Source organism: Petromyzon marinus, chromosome 42 (assembly GCF_048934315.1).
Source record: "Petromyzon marinus isolate PM22_M1 ecotype Great Lakes invasive population chromosome 42, UKy_Petmar_22M1.pri1.0, whole genome shotgun sequence".
Classification (NCBI taxonomy): Eukaryota; Metazoa; Chordata; class Hyperoartia; order Petromyzontiformes; family Petromyzontidae; genus Petromyzon; species Petromyzon marinus.
Genome location: NC_133708.1, coordinates 876912 through 893232, shown reverse-complemented (window position 1 = coordinate 893232; position 16321 = coordinate 876912). Strand labels below are relative to the sequence as shown.

The 16321-nt window shown below is 50.0% G+C and overlaps 1 protein-coding gene across 4 annotated transcripts in view; it reads right to left on the bottom strand.

The window, feature by feature from the left end:
• Positions 1 to 16321, bottom strand: part of RAD54L2 (RAD54 like 2) — a 112866-nt gene that overhangs the window by 15425 nt on the left and 81120 nt on the right. For 3 of the 4 annotated variants that reach the window (XM_032969726.2, XM_032969724.2, XM_032969725.2), the window contains exons 17-22: positions 16050 to 16255; positions 14634 to 14812; positions 14074 to 14282; positions 12409 to 12605; positions 5104 to 5193; positions 969 to 1049 (exon numbers count right to left, since the gene is read on the bottom strand). In XM_032969726.2, coding sequence (XP_032825617.2) covers positions 969 to 1049; positions 5104 to 5193; positions 12409 to 12605; positions 14074 to 14282; positions 14634 to 14812; positions 16050 to 16255 — 962 coding nt within the window. The remainder of the gene's footprint in view (positions 1 to 968; positions 1050 to 5103; positions 5194 to 12408; positions 12606 to 14073; positions 14283 to 14633; positions 14813 to 16049; positions 16256 to 16321) is intronic. The other variant, XM_032969727.2, reaches the window with a different exon arrangement.

Here is a 16321-nt window from a genome sequence, read left to right as displayed (position 1 = left end):
GCCCTCCGTTGTTTTTGAAGGGCACAGAGGCCAATCTTGATATCGCTAGTGCCAATCAGCTTCACTTTCTTCTGTACCGCGTAAATCCATCTCTTTTCCAGCACGTGCCACGACATTTAGCCCCATTTATCTGGCCAAACAGAAGCTGCTTGGGCATGCGGTGGGGATAGGACTAGCCAATCCTGCACCGTAGGATGTGGCACAGGCTCAGGGACCCTAGGGGTGGCAAGTGCCCAAGACTACTGCTCACCCATCTGCCCAGGACACTAAGGGTCAAGAAAACAGGGAAACTCCAAGTGACAAAAACCCAGGGCAGGAAAACACGTGAACAGATACAAAAAGCCTGTTCAGCCCACTCCTGCTCAGCCCTCGCCACCTCTATCCCTCTCCTCCTCTATTCCTCTCCTCCTCTATCCCTCTCCTCCTCTATCCCTCTCCTCCTCTATCCCTCTCCTCCTCTATCCCTCTCCTCCTCTATCCCTCTCCTCCTCTATCCCTCACCACCTCTATCCCTCTCCTCCTCTATCCCTCTCCTCCTCTATCCCTCTCCTCCTCTATCCCTCACCACCTCTATCCCTCTCCTCCTCTATCCCTATCCTCCTCTATCCCTCTCCTCCTCTATCCCTCTCCTCCTCTATCCCTCTCCTCCTCTATAACTCGCCACCTCTAGCCCTCTCCACCTCTATCCCTCTACTCCTCTATCTCTCTCCTCCTCTATCCCTCTCCTCCTCTATCCCTCTCCTCCTCTTTCCCTCTCCTCTATCCCTCTCCTCCTCTATCCCTCTCCTCCTCTATCCCTCTCCTCCTCTATCCCTCTCCTTCTCTATCCCTCGCAACCTCTATCCCTCTCCTCTTCTATACCTCGCCACCTCTATCCCTCTCCTCTTCTATACCTCGCCACCTCTAGCCCTCTCCACCTGCACAGCCCCAGCCCTGGATGTGCGAGAGTGAATGGGGCATGCAGTGACCTCCAGGGATGGTGCGTCCGGGATGCTTGGGTCCGGACCTGACGGCGAAGATCTTGCCATCGTTGGTGCGGATGTAGACCCCTGTGGGCAAACGCGAGTCCTGGTTAGATATCGGGGTCGTGCCCGGCACCCTTGATAAACAGTGCGGCCATTGAGAGGCATTCACAGCAGGTGCTGCCGCAAGACCCCTAATCAATCTCCCTGCTTTGGGAGTGCTTCTCAGTCATTCGAGCCCCAATCATCGCACTCCCTGGCTCTGACATTCCTCCTCAAAGACACTGGTGGGAACCAACAACCGCATCAGAGCATCAACAGGCCGATGCGCACATCTCCTTCACGAATAGAAAATTTAAAACAAGCCAAAGTGGTGCGCTTGCGGCCATGCAAACCAAACGATGAACCATTAAGTGGACCCAATGTAGCCTCATATCCTTCACTGGAAGAGGAGTAGCAAAGCTACACAAAACTCTCTCCCCTGAAGCCCTCTCATCGTGGCCAGCAGACCTCGATAATGGCATTTACCCCAACAACGTAATGTTGCCATCGCATAAAAGAACAGAGATTTTTAGGAAAGCTTTCGTGATGCCTGCCATGCTATTTTATCCTGTCTGAACCTTATTAGCACACTGAAAATGGTCCTTTTGGGTGAGTCGGTTCCTGTCGGTAAACAGCCATTTCGAGGATGCGACATCCTCCAAACACAATCTTTGGCTTTGTAGTCATGCTACCATCCCTTGTTGCAGCAGGATGTGGCAGGTGATATCTCCGACCATCGTTGCAGTCGTCTGCAATCTTAGCTGTGATATCTTCAGCAAGGACCGTCACGAACATAACCTGCCACCATATTTACTGTCCAGGGGTGTCATTGTTTTAATTTCCCTGAATAAATTGGTACATCTCTGTCGAGCAACATTGCGATTATTGCCGAGTCTGTTTGTCCACATTTCCACGGTCGCCCCACTTCAACATCTTCCGTTCATATTCTTGACCGAAGTTTCAAAATACTGTACGATTTTGGAGCCCTTGGGGCTAAATTGCCATGCCGCTCTCCTGCGAACCAAAGCTACTCAGGCTCCCCCAGAGGCAAGCCGCAGGTGGCTGCGCTGACACAAGGGCCGCCGTCGCCGCCCCCGCCTCTTCTGCAAGTGACGTTCATCGCGGCAGCACTCGAGTTGCAGGCCCTTCTCTTGCGTTCTACTGCTGCCATAGCCGCTCCTCCGGTCACCTTCGTGACAGCAGTGCACACATTTATAGCACTGGCAGAGCTTCGGTGCACAATGTCATTGCCGTTGTCACATGACTCTCCCTCAATGCTGTGTGGTTTCCTTGCTGTGGATGCACGGGTGCCACTCCTCTCTCTCTTTCTCTCTTGCTTGAGCTCCTCCAGTCCACGTTGCATCTTCGTGATATCCGGTCCGTTTTGTGTTTACCATCGCCATGCCACGAGTAGTTTCCTTGCTCCCACCCCGGGTGTTGGCACTAAATACTCTGACGGCAATCTTTTCAATTTCAGGAGTCCCCTTCTTATTACGTAAGGGATGTTGCATTCCTTGGAAATGTGACTTCACTCGAAATTGCTTAAAGCAAACTACAATTTCCCCAATGACATTATGTTAAATCAGGAGTTGCGTTCATCACCGACATTTCCTAGGAAAAAAAGTGTGACTAAATAGCACGGATGGCTAAGTACGGTGCGAAAGAAATTCAACGCACATACATGAAGTGTACAAACATGTATATGATTATTTGTGGACATACATTTTAAATAAATAAAGTTAGATACAACTTATCAAAGATGGCTTAAAAGTTTGTTGATCCGAGGCCTCTAGGGGTGAGCAGTGGTGGAGTGATGCAGACGAAGGGGCAGGGTCGCCTGCCCCTTCTTCTTCATCTGACGATGAAGCTGGAGCCACAGGAAGGTTCACCAGGGGAAGCTGCCTCTCTCCCGGGCTCTTCTCTAGACGTCCAAAGACGGCTGGACAAAATTGTTCTGCTTCGTTGTTCCAGTTGCATCAGATCCTCACTTGAGAGCAACTCAACCACGTTGTCCGACCCCTCCACATTGTTGAGTCCAGCTATTTTGCGACGCAATACTCTGTTTTGTGCGTGTATGGCGCGTGTCACGGGTCAGGGCTGCCTTCCCCTGAGTGCATGTACGCGTCAGTATCACATCACAAAATAGCTAGTTTTCGATGGGTGCGGTTCAAGTTTTTTACACGCAAGAATATGCACTCTTTTTTTTGTAAAAGAACCCATAAGCGAAACGTTAAACTCATAAGGAAATACATTCCCTAATTTGTCCGCAACGTATATGCGAAACAACGCATAATGCGGCAATTCAAAGCTGGGGGATTCCTATATATCTCTGTATGGAAGAAATAAAATTCGTAAATATCCATTGTATATACGTAAAAATATATATAAATTAGTAAAATACGTAACAAATAAAATAACATAAAGTATCACAGCACACTGGGACTTTCTTGTAGAGAGATCCAGTACCTGATGCTCATGACGGTTGCATCACATTTTGTCATGTCAACTATATTCGAGTTTGCATCAAGCGACAAACTTAACATGCAAATAACCGTGGTCCCCAACCGCAATAAACCACCCCAAAGCAGCTCCAAAGAACTTAATACTAACAACTCTCCAGTCGAGAGGCTCGTAGGAGCAAGTTTCAGCAAGGCCCCCCCTTCCCGGAGGCTCCCCCCGCCCCCCCACAAATCCCTGGGCAGCCAAACCCCAAGTGAGCCCCAATCAATGGAGGCCACGTGCAGGGCTCCCAGTGGTGCCTCTCCCACCTGGGATCCAAGAGTGTGCTTCGGGAAGCAATTAGAACCAAGGGGTGACCCTTGACAGGAGCTCGCATGAATAACGTTCAGAGTCTGGGTTGAGCAACTCGGCAAACTGCTGTGAAGCGCCCAGGGCCACGTCTCTCTCACACACACACAAGCTTCAAGCAACACAAATCTGTGACGAGTGAGAAAATGAACAGTCTGAAATGGCACGAAGGCAGCGATTGATGCATTTCATTTGAGCAACATGGGAGCCCATTGAGATTCAGTGCGAGAGGAATGTGGAAAACATTAGTTACAGTTGTTTTTGAGACGTTTTCGTTACATGTGGGCCGTGATAATGAATCTTCTCTTGCTGACACCGTCAGAGTTTTGAACGTAAGCCTCTCGGAGGAGGCGGGAGAACTCTAATGAGCAGGAACCAGAGGCACGTGAGCGCACTCAGCAACCAACGTAGGGCCCAGGGTGTGGTCACTGTGTGCCAGCGTCCTGGTCTTGTTCCCAAAGGTTTAACTTACTCTTTTTTATTTTACCAGGTTAGGCCCACTGAGCTGCTATACAGCTCTTTTTCAGAAGCTACTTGGTCACAAATGATAGGTCAACGAAGTGGCTTATCATCACGTGGGAATATACAGCAGCCAAATACTCCCAACGTGTGTTTATTCTCATGTGGATGGAAAAAGCGGAGGACCTGGAAAAAAATTCACGTGACCACGGGGAGAGATAACATGCAAACGCCAAATATACACAGCAGGCGTCAGGGTCAGGATCGAACCCACTACATCCTCTATACCAGGGAGAGGTAGTTAACATTTTGGCAAACAAAGTTTCAGTAAACAAAAAAAAAGACTGTTGACAGCAACTGCAGGGAGGCAGATTTTCCCCGGCAACCAAGTTATTGATTTAGTTGCCAGGCGTGTGTGCCACGTGCCAAACGGCACCCCAGACGCCTGTCACGAGATCAGTCATGAGCACATTTTGATATTCGTGCCATTCCGAGAGCACAAGGCAATCATGACGGAGGAAGGAAGACAGCCCACAGAGGTTTAACAGAGGGGGGGGGAGGGGGGAGGGGGGAGGGGGGGGGCGATGATGCTGCGTTGCGTAAACCCAATCGGATGTTCCGGGGGTACTTTTAGAAACTTCGAACCGTGGCAACAAGCTCCATATCACAGCACTTTGCTGCTATGGAAATATTCTGGTCAATAATTCTAATGGCAGAGAATCTCCACGGACTTCCACGTGGCTCGAAGAGAACGGTGCGGCGGGGAAGGATTGCTTCTGCGGCGGGCGTGCCACGGGCCAGTGTGGGGTGTGCGCTAGATGTCATCAGTTACCCCTGTTCCCCTGGATGACGAAAATGTTCTCCCCCGCCGAGATCTTGGCTTGTGTATTGGTGGATGTGTGTGATCCAGGAACCACAATATCTGATGAAAATAAAAAAGCACACATCGTTCACACTTTGCAACATCTGATAAAGATGAGCCTGGGCCCAATAGACTGCTGCTGCTGAGGCATGGAACCAAAAAACACGGGCGGCCAGAAAGAGAGAGAGGCTGCGGCCAAATTCACCCATCGGTGGCTAGCACCATCATGGTAACCGTGGCAGCATTGAGAGAAGCAAAATGATACTTTGTGTGGCAACATATTTTTCAACACGGATTCAGCCATTACCCTGTAGCTTAGGCCTGTGAAGGGGGGGGGGGGGCGGATTTAAGGTGTTATGGCTGTGGCGAGAATGAAGCGGCAAGGCAATGTTGGGGGCAGAGGGTAGACGGCTCAGACGGCTGCTACTATCTGCTTCAGGAAGGGACCCACGAGAGCCAGGTTCAAATCTCAGGCTCCCACAATTGTTTGGTGATCTCAGCACAGTAAATGACTGGACTGATCGGCACATTCTGTGCCTCTCACTAATCTAAACCATGAACTAAACAATTTTTTTTATTTGACCAGGTAAGGCCCACTGAACTATATGCCTCTTTTTTTAGAAGTGACGTGGCCACAAATGATAGCTCAACGAAGTGGCTTATCATCACGTGGAAATTTTACAGCAGCCAAATACTCTAAAACGCTTATATGCATAAGCGTTGCGGTCTAATAAGACGCTTTTAGAGGACATCACTGAAAACCCGCGATATCAAATACGGGCAACTTCCGAGCTGTGCGTGGCTGTGGGCAACCGTGGGCGATTGCGAGCGTGTGGCTCTGCGCTGACGCGAAGCCCCAATTTCTGGATGTAAAGGTATTCCCGGACAGGAGCAGTCAATTGGAGCCGAGGTGGAGACGACCGCTGGGGTGGGACGGGGGGCTAGGCCACGAGCTCTCTCCCGTAGAGGGAACCAACACACAAGCCTCACAGCTTCCCTCGCGTCACCTTCTTCTCATGCCAGTGCCAGGCCAAGGCTGCGCTGCCGCCGGGAGGGGGGGGGTTCACAGGGCCCAGCGAGAGCCTGTTTCCTCCGTCCCATGTTTACTCAAGAGTTCTGCATTTTATGACGTTTTGCCAAAAGCATTTCTGGGAACAGTTTTGTATGCGAATGCAGGGGTTTTTCTGTGACAAAAGAACAACAATACAATTATTTCCCACTCACTCCATTATAGGCACTGTTTTTTTCTGAGTAGATAACATATGGATGCCGATTTAGAAATGTGCAACACCGTGGCTTTGCACTCCTATCGTGTTTTTGTATTGTGTTTGATGTTGTAACGTTCTTACCCTGTGGCCCTGCTGGACATCTGTGAAAAAAGAGCTTTATAAACTTATCGGATTAATCCTGCAATATAAATACAGATTCTGATCTGGAACGCGAGGTCTACTCTACGGCACAAAATGGGCCACGGTGCCTGTCTGAATGATAACCAATCAGGAATGTTTAAATCCGGGGAATCCTCACTCAACATGCTGAACACTTTGTCAGGAGGATTGGATTTTGAATCTTTTCAAAACATTTTTTGTGCTAATTTTTATTTTTGACCTTGGAACAAAATACACGAGCGGATGGAAGAGCAACGCTCACCTGAGCAAACCCCCAGTAAGAAAATCCTCATGAGTCATCCTCACCATTTCTACCCAAGTAATTTTAAATCACTAAAAAAAGCTGAAAGGTTCCCAGAAATGCTATTTTTTTTTTAAAACCCATAAACGCAGAACTCATTCGCAGAAAATCTCTCTTCATTCAGGGCATCGTGTTTATCAACAAAATGTTGCAATACAATTTGCCTCGCATAATTTTATGCTCTGGGTCATCTTTTTGCCAAAACTGTGAATGATCACCTCTGGCAGGATAGGCTGCCCAGAGCGATGATGATGCTTTAAATCAGAGGTAAGAGGGGGGGGGGGTGCACAGTTTATTGGGCTCAAGCAAGAGGAACACGATCAATTTCATTGACGTCAGAGACACCGCAGGTCAATCTGAGCAAAAACACAAAAGGGGTTCATATTCTTTGGGTCTTTCGGTAAAGTCACGTAGATAGGTTCAAACAAAATAACAAAAAACTACGACGTTTCGATCGCAACACAAGCGGTCGTCATCACGAAACGGGGGATTAGCCTCTGAAGGCAAACTGTTTCTAAAGGTTTAAAATGGGCGTAGCCAAAGTGTCAGCTGCATGGGCGGGGTAGCTAATGATAATGTAAGGGATTCAAAACGGTGTCCCCCAGCAGCATGTAGGGCGATGCTAGCGATGATGGTAGTAGTGGGCAATGCTGGTGCTGGTGCTGGGTTTCCACCAATTAAAGGGCTGCCAGGTAATTATTGCACCTCGCTTTCATAGCTAATGTTAATGTAAGGGATTAAAAACGGTGTCCGCCAGCAGCATGTAGGGCGGTGCTGCCAGGTAATTAAACTCTCACACTGGTGGCGGTGGAGGTTGCTGCTAGAGGTGATAGTAGTTGTGGGCAGTGATGGTGCTGGTAGTGGGCTTCCACCAATAAAGGGCTACTGCTAGCGGTGATGGTAGTAGTGGGTAGTGATGGTCCTGGTGGTGGGCTTCCACCAATTAAAGGGGTGCCAGATTTAAAATCGAAACATTAGAGCCATTTATGACTTAAACTGGTTGATAAAGTCCTTCCAGTGATTGCTGAGTTTGGAACTATCTTCTCGGTTAAAATTGTGTCTATGTATATATGGATGGCTTCATGAACGAATCTTTGTTGATAGCCAGTGGGTTTGCAAAGTACCTTCGTCTTAGAGAAATCAATTTCGTGTGAGCCCACCGCATTAAAACAATGATCAGCCACGGCTGAGGTATTGGTCCTACCGTGCTTCAGATGTGCCTTATGCTCACGAACACGGTCCGAGACATGGTGCTTAGTGTTTCCCTAATGTAACTACTGCCGCAGACACAGCTTAGTTTGTAGACGCCGGGGTATTGCATGTCAGGAATCATGTCCTTCACAGATGGGATCAGATCACGAATTTTATGGAATGTGTCCAATCGAACCTTGATCTTGAGTTTGCTCATGATTTTGGAAATATTTTTGGGGACCCCCGCTATGTATGGCAAGGTGATGGTTTTGATTGGGTCCTCGGATGGTTCTTTCCCAACGGTTGGGGTGATAGCTTTATGGATTGTGTAGTCTGAATATCCATTGGTCTTGAGAGCTTGGTGTATGTGTTCCAGTTCACTGGCTAGGTGATGATGGTCGGAAATACATCGAGCTCTATGTTGTAGAGTTTTGATGAGGGAATTCTTCTGGGATGGATGGTGGTGGGAGTCAGGATTTAGGTAGGCATCCATATGGGTGGCTTTCCTGTAGACACTGGCCCATTGAGCCATCTGGTCTCTTTTCGATTAAAACATCCAAGAATGGTAGCTTGCCATCCTTTTCCAACTCCATGGTGAATTTGATGGCTGGGTGTATGGAATTTATGTGGTTGAGGAATTGGTTCAGAGCTGGTTGGCCATGTGGCCAAATGACGAACGTGTCATCTACGTACCTCTTCCACAAGGACGGACGTAGAGTGGATTGCCTGGATGGCATCTGTTCCAAATTTTTCCATATCATTGGCTACAACTGGAGATAAGGGAGAACCCATTGGGGTACCTTCCACTTGTTTGTAAAATGTTCCATTCCAGGTGAAATAAGTGTTGGTGAGGCAGTGTCTTACCAGGGCCAGTACATCAGCATTCAGTCCTTGTTGGACCAAATCTTCAATGCTTGCAATGGTATAATGCACAGGAACTTTGGTAAACAAAGAGACTACATCGAAACTAACGAGCAAATCACCTGGAGATAGTGAGATGTCCTTAACGATACCAAGTGAGCTGAGTTAAGCACAGCTGAGGTGGTCTTACCAGTGAATGGTTGTAAGGTCTCAGACAGAAATCGGGCCAGTTTGTAGGTGGGTGAGTCAATGGTGGAGATGATAGGAGGAAGGGGTGTACCTTTTCATTATGGATTTTTGGTAAGCCATGAAATCTGGGTGGTCTAGCAGCAGATGGTTTTAAGGAAACCGCTTGGTTGGTTCGATAAAAGATGGCGAATCAGTGATGATATTGTTGGTTTCATAACGATGCTGTTGGTGGGATCTCTTTTAATTTTTGTATAGCTACCATCATTAAGTCGGTCCTGAATTTTGTTATTGTGTGTGGTTTTGTCCATGATGACTGTGGCATTGCCCTTGTCGGCTGAGAGGATGACAGTGTCATCCCTCTTTTTTAATTGAGGAAGCACTACTACCATCACTCCAAGCAGCAACCTCCACCGCCACCAGTGTGTGTAATTACCTGGCAGCACAGCCCTACATGCTGCTGGGGGACACCGTTTTTAATCCCTTACATTAACATTAGCTACCCCGCACATGCTGCTGACACTTAGGCCATGCCCATTTTAAACCGTTTGCCTTGAGAGGCTAACCCCCTTTTCCTGATGACGACCGCTTGTGTTGCGATCGAAACGTCGTAGTTATTTGTTATTTTCTTTGAACCTATCTACGAAACTTTACTGAAAGACCCAAAGAATATGAATTCGTGCAGTCACGAAAGCTTTAAGTCAAGATTTACAAAAGGGGTAGTGAGGTCACGGGAGTTCACATCACCCGAGGCCTCGCAGTCCTGAGCAGTGTCTCTCTCAAGCGGCCGCGGCGTCTAGGGGCCGGGCACAGGAGAGCGAGCGGCCTCGCTTGCCCCCATCAGATATACGCAGTGTTACTCACAAGCCAAAAAAACGAGAGAGAAACATTCGGAGGCAATGTCCCTGTGATGGAGCTGTGCATGAGCATGTGTGAGAGGTGAGAGGGGAGCCTGTGGTGCAATGGTTAGAGCATGGCACTGCGAACCCGGTGACCCAATTTAGATTCCCACTCCGTCCGGTGAGCGCCACTCCCCAGCAAAGGCGCGCAGAGACGTGCCGAGTCTGTGTGTGCCCGTGTGTGTATGCCTGTGTGATTTCTCAACTCCGTCGTTGAGCACCCAGTGAACGTGAAGCAATTGTCTTTAAACTCGCAGCACATGACTAAAACCAGGAGGCCTGACCTTGAAAATAGAGTCAACCGTCTGTGTCGTGAGTGGTGTGTGTGTGTGTATGAGGTGTGTGTGTCTATGAGGTGAGTGTGTGTATGAGGTGAGTGTGTGTATGAGGTGTGTGTATGAGGTGTGTGTGTGTATGAGGTGTGTGTGTGTATGAGGTGTGTGTATGAGGTGTGTGTGTATGAGGTGTGTGTATGAGGTGTGTGTGTGTGTACGAGGTGTGTGTGTGTGTATGTATGAGGTGTGTGTGTGTGTACGAGGTGTGTGTGTGTGTGTGTACGAGGTGTGTGTATGAGGTGTGTGTGTGTATATGAGGTGTGTGTGTGTGTACGTGTACGAGGTGTGTGTGTGTACGAGGTGTGTGTGTGTATGAGGTGTGTGTGTACGAGGTGTGTGTGTGAGGTGTGTGTGTATGAGGTGTGTGTGTGTATGTGGTGTGTGTACGAGGTGTGTGTGTATGAGGTGTGTGTGTACGAGGTGTGTGTGTGAGGTGTGTGTGTATGAGGTGTGTGTGTACGAGGTGTGTGTGTGAGGTGTGTGTGTATGAGGTGTGTGTGTGTATGTGGTGTGTGTGTGTACGAGGTGTGTGTGTGTATGAGGTGTGTGTGTGTGTGTATGTGGTGTGTGTGTGTACGAGGCGTGTGTGTGTATGTACGAGGTGTGTGTGTGTGTGTATGTACGAGGTGTGTGTGTATGAGGTGTGTGTGTATGTGTGTGTATGAGGTGTGTGTGTATGAGGTGTGTGTGTGTATGAGGTGTGTGTATGTACGAGGTGTGTGTGTGTGTGTGTATGTACGAGGTGTGTGTGTATGAGGTGTGTGTATGTACGAGGCGTTTGTATGTACGAGGTGTGTGTGTATGTACGAGGTGTGTGTGTATGAGGTGTGTGTGTGTATGAGGTGTGTGTGTGTGTATGTGTGTGTGTGTATGTGGTGTGTGTGTGTGTACGAGGTGTGTGTGTGTGTATGAGGTGTGTGTTTATGAGGTGTGTGTGTATGTACGAGGTGCGTGTGTGTATGTACGAGGTGTGTGTGTGTATGAGGTGTGTGTGTGTGTATAAGGTGTGTGTGTGTATGAGGTGTGTGTGTGTGTATGAGGTGTGTGTGTATGAGGTGAATGAGGTGTGTATATGAGGTGTGTGTGTGTGTGTATGAGGTGTGTGTGTATGAGGTGTGTGTGTGTATGTACGAGGTGTGTGTGTGTATGAGGTGTGTGTATGAGGTGTGTGTGTGTATGAGGTGTGTGTGTATGAGGTGAATGAGGTGTGTATATGAGGTGTGTGTGTGTGTATGAGGTGTTTGTGTGTGTATGAGGTGTGTGTGTATGAGTTGTGTGTGTATGAGGTGTTTGTGTGTGTACGAGGTGTGTGTGTATGAGGTGTGTGTATGTGGTGTGGGTGTGAGGTGTGTTTGTGTATATGGTGTGTGTGTGTTTGAGGTGTGTGTGTATGAGGTGTGTGTGTGTATGAGGTGTGTGTGCATGAGGTGTGTGTGTGTGTATGAGGTGTGTGTGTATGTGTGTGTATGAGGTGTGTGTATGAGGTGTGTGTGCGTATGAGGTGTGTGTGCGTATGAGGTGTGTGTGTGTATGATGTGTGTGTGTGTGTATGATGTGTGTGTGTGTATGATGTGTGTGTGTATGATGTGTGTGTGTATGAGGTATGTGTGCATGAGGTGTGTGTATGAGGTGTGTGTGTATGAGGTGTGTGTGCATGAGGTGTGTGTGTGTATGTGTGTATGAGGTGTGTGCATGAGGTGTGTGTATGAGGTGTGTGTGCGTATGAGGTGTGTGTGCGTATGAGGTGTGTGTGCATATGAGGTGTGTGTGCGTATGAGGTGTGTGTGTGTGTATGATGTGTGTGTGTGTATGGTGTGTGTGTGTATGAGGTATGTGTGTGTGTGTATGAGGTATGTGTGTGTGTGTATGAGGTGTGTGTGTGTGTATGAGGTGTGTGTATTTCGCACATGTGTGCGTACCAGGTGGTGCATCGGCCAGTCAACCCATGACACCTGGGTCTGTCCCGTGACCTGCTAGTGACCGGTCGACACTTAAAGTGCACCTAGCCTGGCACAAGCGCTATAGTGACGCCACGGACACTTCGTGGCGAATGGCGGTTGTTGATGTGTGCGTGCGTGCGGTGCGCTGGCCGCGCTGGCGCTGCACCGCGCTACCGGTGGTCGTGACGATCCTCTGCACGTTGACGCCGGCGCGCTGCAGGGAGCTCATGGTAAGCGCGGCGGGGTTGAGGACGCCGGGGGCGAGGCCGGACCCAGCGGGCACCACGCGGGGCAGCATGGGCACGGGCGTCGTCTGCATGGGCGGCACGTTGGCCACGGGGCGGCTCTTGAGGCCCGCGTGCATTGAGAGCCTGGGCCGGGGTTGCGCATCACACACACACACGAACACACACATGGCGACGCGCGCGGGCGCGGTCACAAGCCGTGGCGGAGGTGCTCGCGGGAGGCACAACCACAGACGGCGCGCCCGCTTCTCCTCGCCACCGCCAAAACACATTTCACACCGAGGCACGCGCGCGCGCGGTGCGCAACACAGCCACGGGGGGCGTCTTGTCTACGGTTGTTAAAATGTCTGTTGGTGTAGCTTCACTTGGTTCTTGGCTTTCAGAACCGATTCTGGAAGAGGTTACCAGTTTCCCGGTCATCGTTTAATAACTCTCGCCATTTTTTAAAATTAATGAATTATATTGATTAATATTATTAAGGGCAACATGGTGGCGAGATGTTTACTACCGCGCCTGGTATACAGGAGGTCGGAGGTTGGATTCCAACCTTGAAGTCTGTATATTTGGAGGGTGCATGTTCTTCCCGAGATGTGTCTCTGGGTCCTCCGGTTTTTCACTCCACATTTAGAAATGTGTTTAGATTATTTGGCTGCTGTAAATTTCCACGTGATAAGCCACTTTGTTGAGCTATCATTTACGGCCAGGTCGCTTCTGAAAAAGAGCTTTATAGCTCAGTGGGCCCTTACCTGGTAAAAAAAAAAATAGTTTCATAGTTTGTTTGGTAATATGATCAAGCAAGCCCAAAGCCTCTTTTTCAGGAGAGTCCTGCAATAGGGATGTTTGACCAACACCAGTTACAATCTAGATTTTAAGTTTTTGTGACTGCAGGGATCCATACCCTTTGGTTCTTTCGGTAAAGTCACGTAGGTAGAAAATAAAATAAATAAAATCACGACGTTTTGATTGCAACACAAGCAATCATCATCAGGTGGGAAAACCACAGCAAGAAATTTGTTTTGCTGAAGTGGGAGAGAGAGTTGCCGTGGTAAGAGGTTATACAGGCAAGGAAGGGGGAGGGGCAAGGGGAGGAGAGGGAGGGGTGGGGGTGTGGGGTAGGCGGAGTGCTGCGTGGAGTAGTAGTACCCCTTGCTCCTCCCCCTTCCTTGCCTGTATAACCTCTTACCACGGCAACTCTCTCTCCCACTTCAGCAAAACAAATTTCTTGCTGTGGTTTTCTCACCTGATGATGATTGCTTGTGTTGCAATCAAAACGTCATGATTTATGTTATTTTATTCTATACCTACGTGACTTTACCAGTTACAATGCATGTTTGTTTCTCAGCTTGTGGGAGGAAACCGGAGAACCTGGAGGAAAGCCACGCGTAAGAGTAGGGTGGTAGAGAGAGCGAGAATGTACAAACTCCGCACAGAATGGCGCACGGGTCTGGAATCAAACCCGGGGCGGCAGGGGGCTGCTCACTGCGAGTATCCACGCCACCACCACCACCGCCGCCGCCGGCCTCCTGCACCGGGACCGACGAGCGCCCGGCCACAGGAGGCTTCTGCGTGGCTCCGCTGCTGCGCACGGCCGCACCTGTGGTGCTGCTGCTGCTGCTGCGTGAAGGCGGTGAGGCTGCTGAGGCTGCTGGCCACGCTGGGGTAGAACTGGGCGTAGCTGGGCCGCTGGTAGGGCACGCACGCGCGCTTCTCGTCCTCGTAGCTCTTCTTGGCGAGGCGCTTCTCGGCCGGCGTGAGCCGGTACTCGGAGCGCTCCATCAGCAGAGACTCGTGCGTGAACGGCTCCTGCGGGGGTCAGGGGTCGTGATCCCCGTTGCGTTGACGTCGCACCGTAGGGCGGCGCCCATCACCGCTTGCTGCGTTGAGGTTCGCGATTTGAATCTGGCAGGCCTCCCTGGTTATCACTGCGGTTGTAACAACCACAAACTACTAGGCGTTGCCTGATTCACTGTGGTGCGTGTTACACTGGTGCGCGGTTACCCTGGTGAGTGGTCACTCTGGTGAGCGGTTGCCCTGGTCAGTGGTTACTCCGGTGAGTGGTTATCATGGTGAGCGGTTGCCCTGGTAAGTGGTTACCCCGGTGAGCGGTTACCATGGACGGTAACCCCGGTTAACGGTTGCCCCAGCAAGTGGTACCTTGGTGAGCAGGCGGCTGTGCTGGAGGCAGGCGGTGCGGAGGAGCGGGTCGTGGTGGCGCTGCGCAATGGAGGGGAGGTCCACGGGGGCCGCCTCCTCCTCCTCCACCAGGTGAAGCAGATTCTCAACCTCGTGGCGCGTGAAGTTCAACACGGGATTCATGTCGTCCACCACACGGTCTGCACACACGCAACCGTACACGCACACACACATGCACCGTACATACACACGCACCGCATACACAGTACCGTACACACACCGAACACACAAGTGCACCGTATACGCACCATGCACACACATGCACCGTACACAAACACGCATCATACACACACACGCACCGTACACACACGCACCGTACACACACACGCATCATACACACACACGCACCGTACACACACACGCATCATACACACACACGCACCGTATACGCACGGTGTTGAAACAATGGGCAAGTCTCGTCAATGCCTCCACCTCTGTTCAACCATCACTATAAAGGTGTACACCACCAATGATCCATTGCCAAGGTCCACTGGGTGAAGATCCCGGGGCAGCCCAGGACACGCTGGTGGAACTGTCGCTTAGCTGGCCTGGGAACGCCTGGGAATTCCCCAGGGATAGCAAGAGTCATCGCCAGGGAATGGGAGGTCAGGACCGCCCTACCCAATGCACTGCCGCCATGATCCTCACCAGGACAAGCGGATTGAGAAATGAACAAACACCACCGATGATGGACAGGTTACGTGCGGTGGGGTAAAGTGTTGGTACTTCTACCTATTTAACGACAGCACATGAGCAAGGGTTGTTGAGGGTCTAGGAGGTCTTACTGAACATTCCCTGCTTGGAGATCTGCCGGTCATAGCGGTCTGACAGGACATGCCCTGCTTGGAGATCTGCCTGCAGGGGGCACAACGACCTATTTCAAAGGGGCTATGCAAGATATGACTGTGCCCCCCCCCCTATTTTCTCCCAGACTCACTTTTACTGAAATAGCTATGGATGTTTTTAACCTGTATACAATACTCTGTAGGCTATAACTATAAATGATATTTTAGATGCTGCACCGTGTGTTGGGATTAGAGGAAGAGAGTCTCACAGTGACGGTATTAATACAAAAAATGTTAAGGTTATAATGCTCAAAGTTATCGTGCATCTTGTTTTCATGCCTCAAACGGGGTGGACTGCGCAACTTTGTGCTGCTCTATTGATATGATAGTCGGATGCGGTTAATCGGGCTTGGCCCATAGTAGACCGGAGGTAATTGTTTCTCTTTTTTTATTTGAATAATTTTCCTTGACATTTTGTGTTACTTGTTTATCTGTTGATTCGGGGCCCCCTTGTGGCCGACTGGACCCCTACACATTGCATGACGCTGCCACGTATAGGTGCGCCCCTGTCTGCCTGTTATGGATGTCTTACTGGACATGCCCTGCTTGGAGATCTGCCGGTCGTAGATCTTCTTCTCAAGCGTGAAGTCGGACACGAGGCGGTACACGAAGCACGGCTTGACCTGGCCGTAGCGGAATATGCGGCACACGGCCTGCGCGTCGTGGCACGGGTTCCAGGACGCGTCGAAGATCACCACGCGGTTCGCCCCAATCAGGTTGATGCCCAGGCACCCGGCCCTACACGCACACACACACACAAAGATCCCCCGGCATAGCCTTCACAGTGTAGGAGCAAGTGCAAGC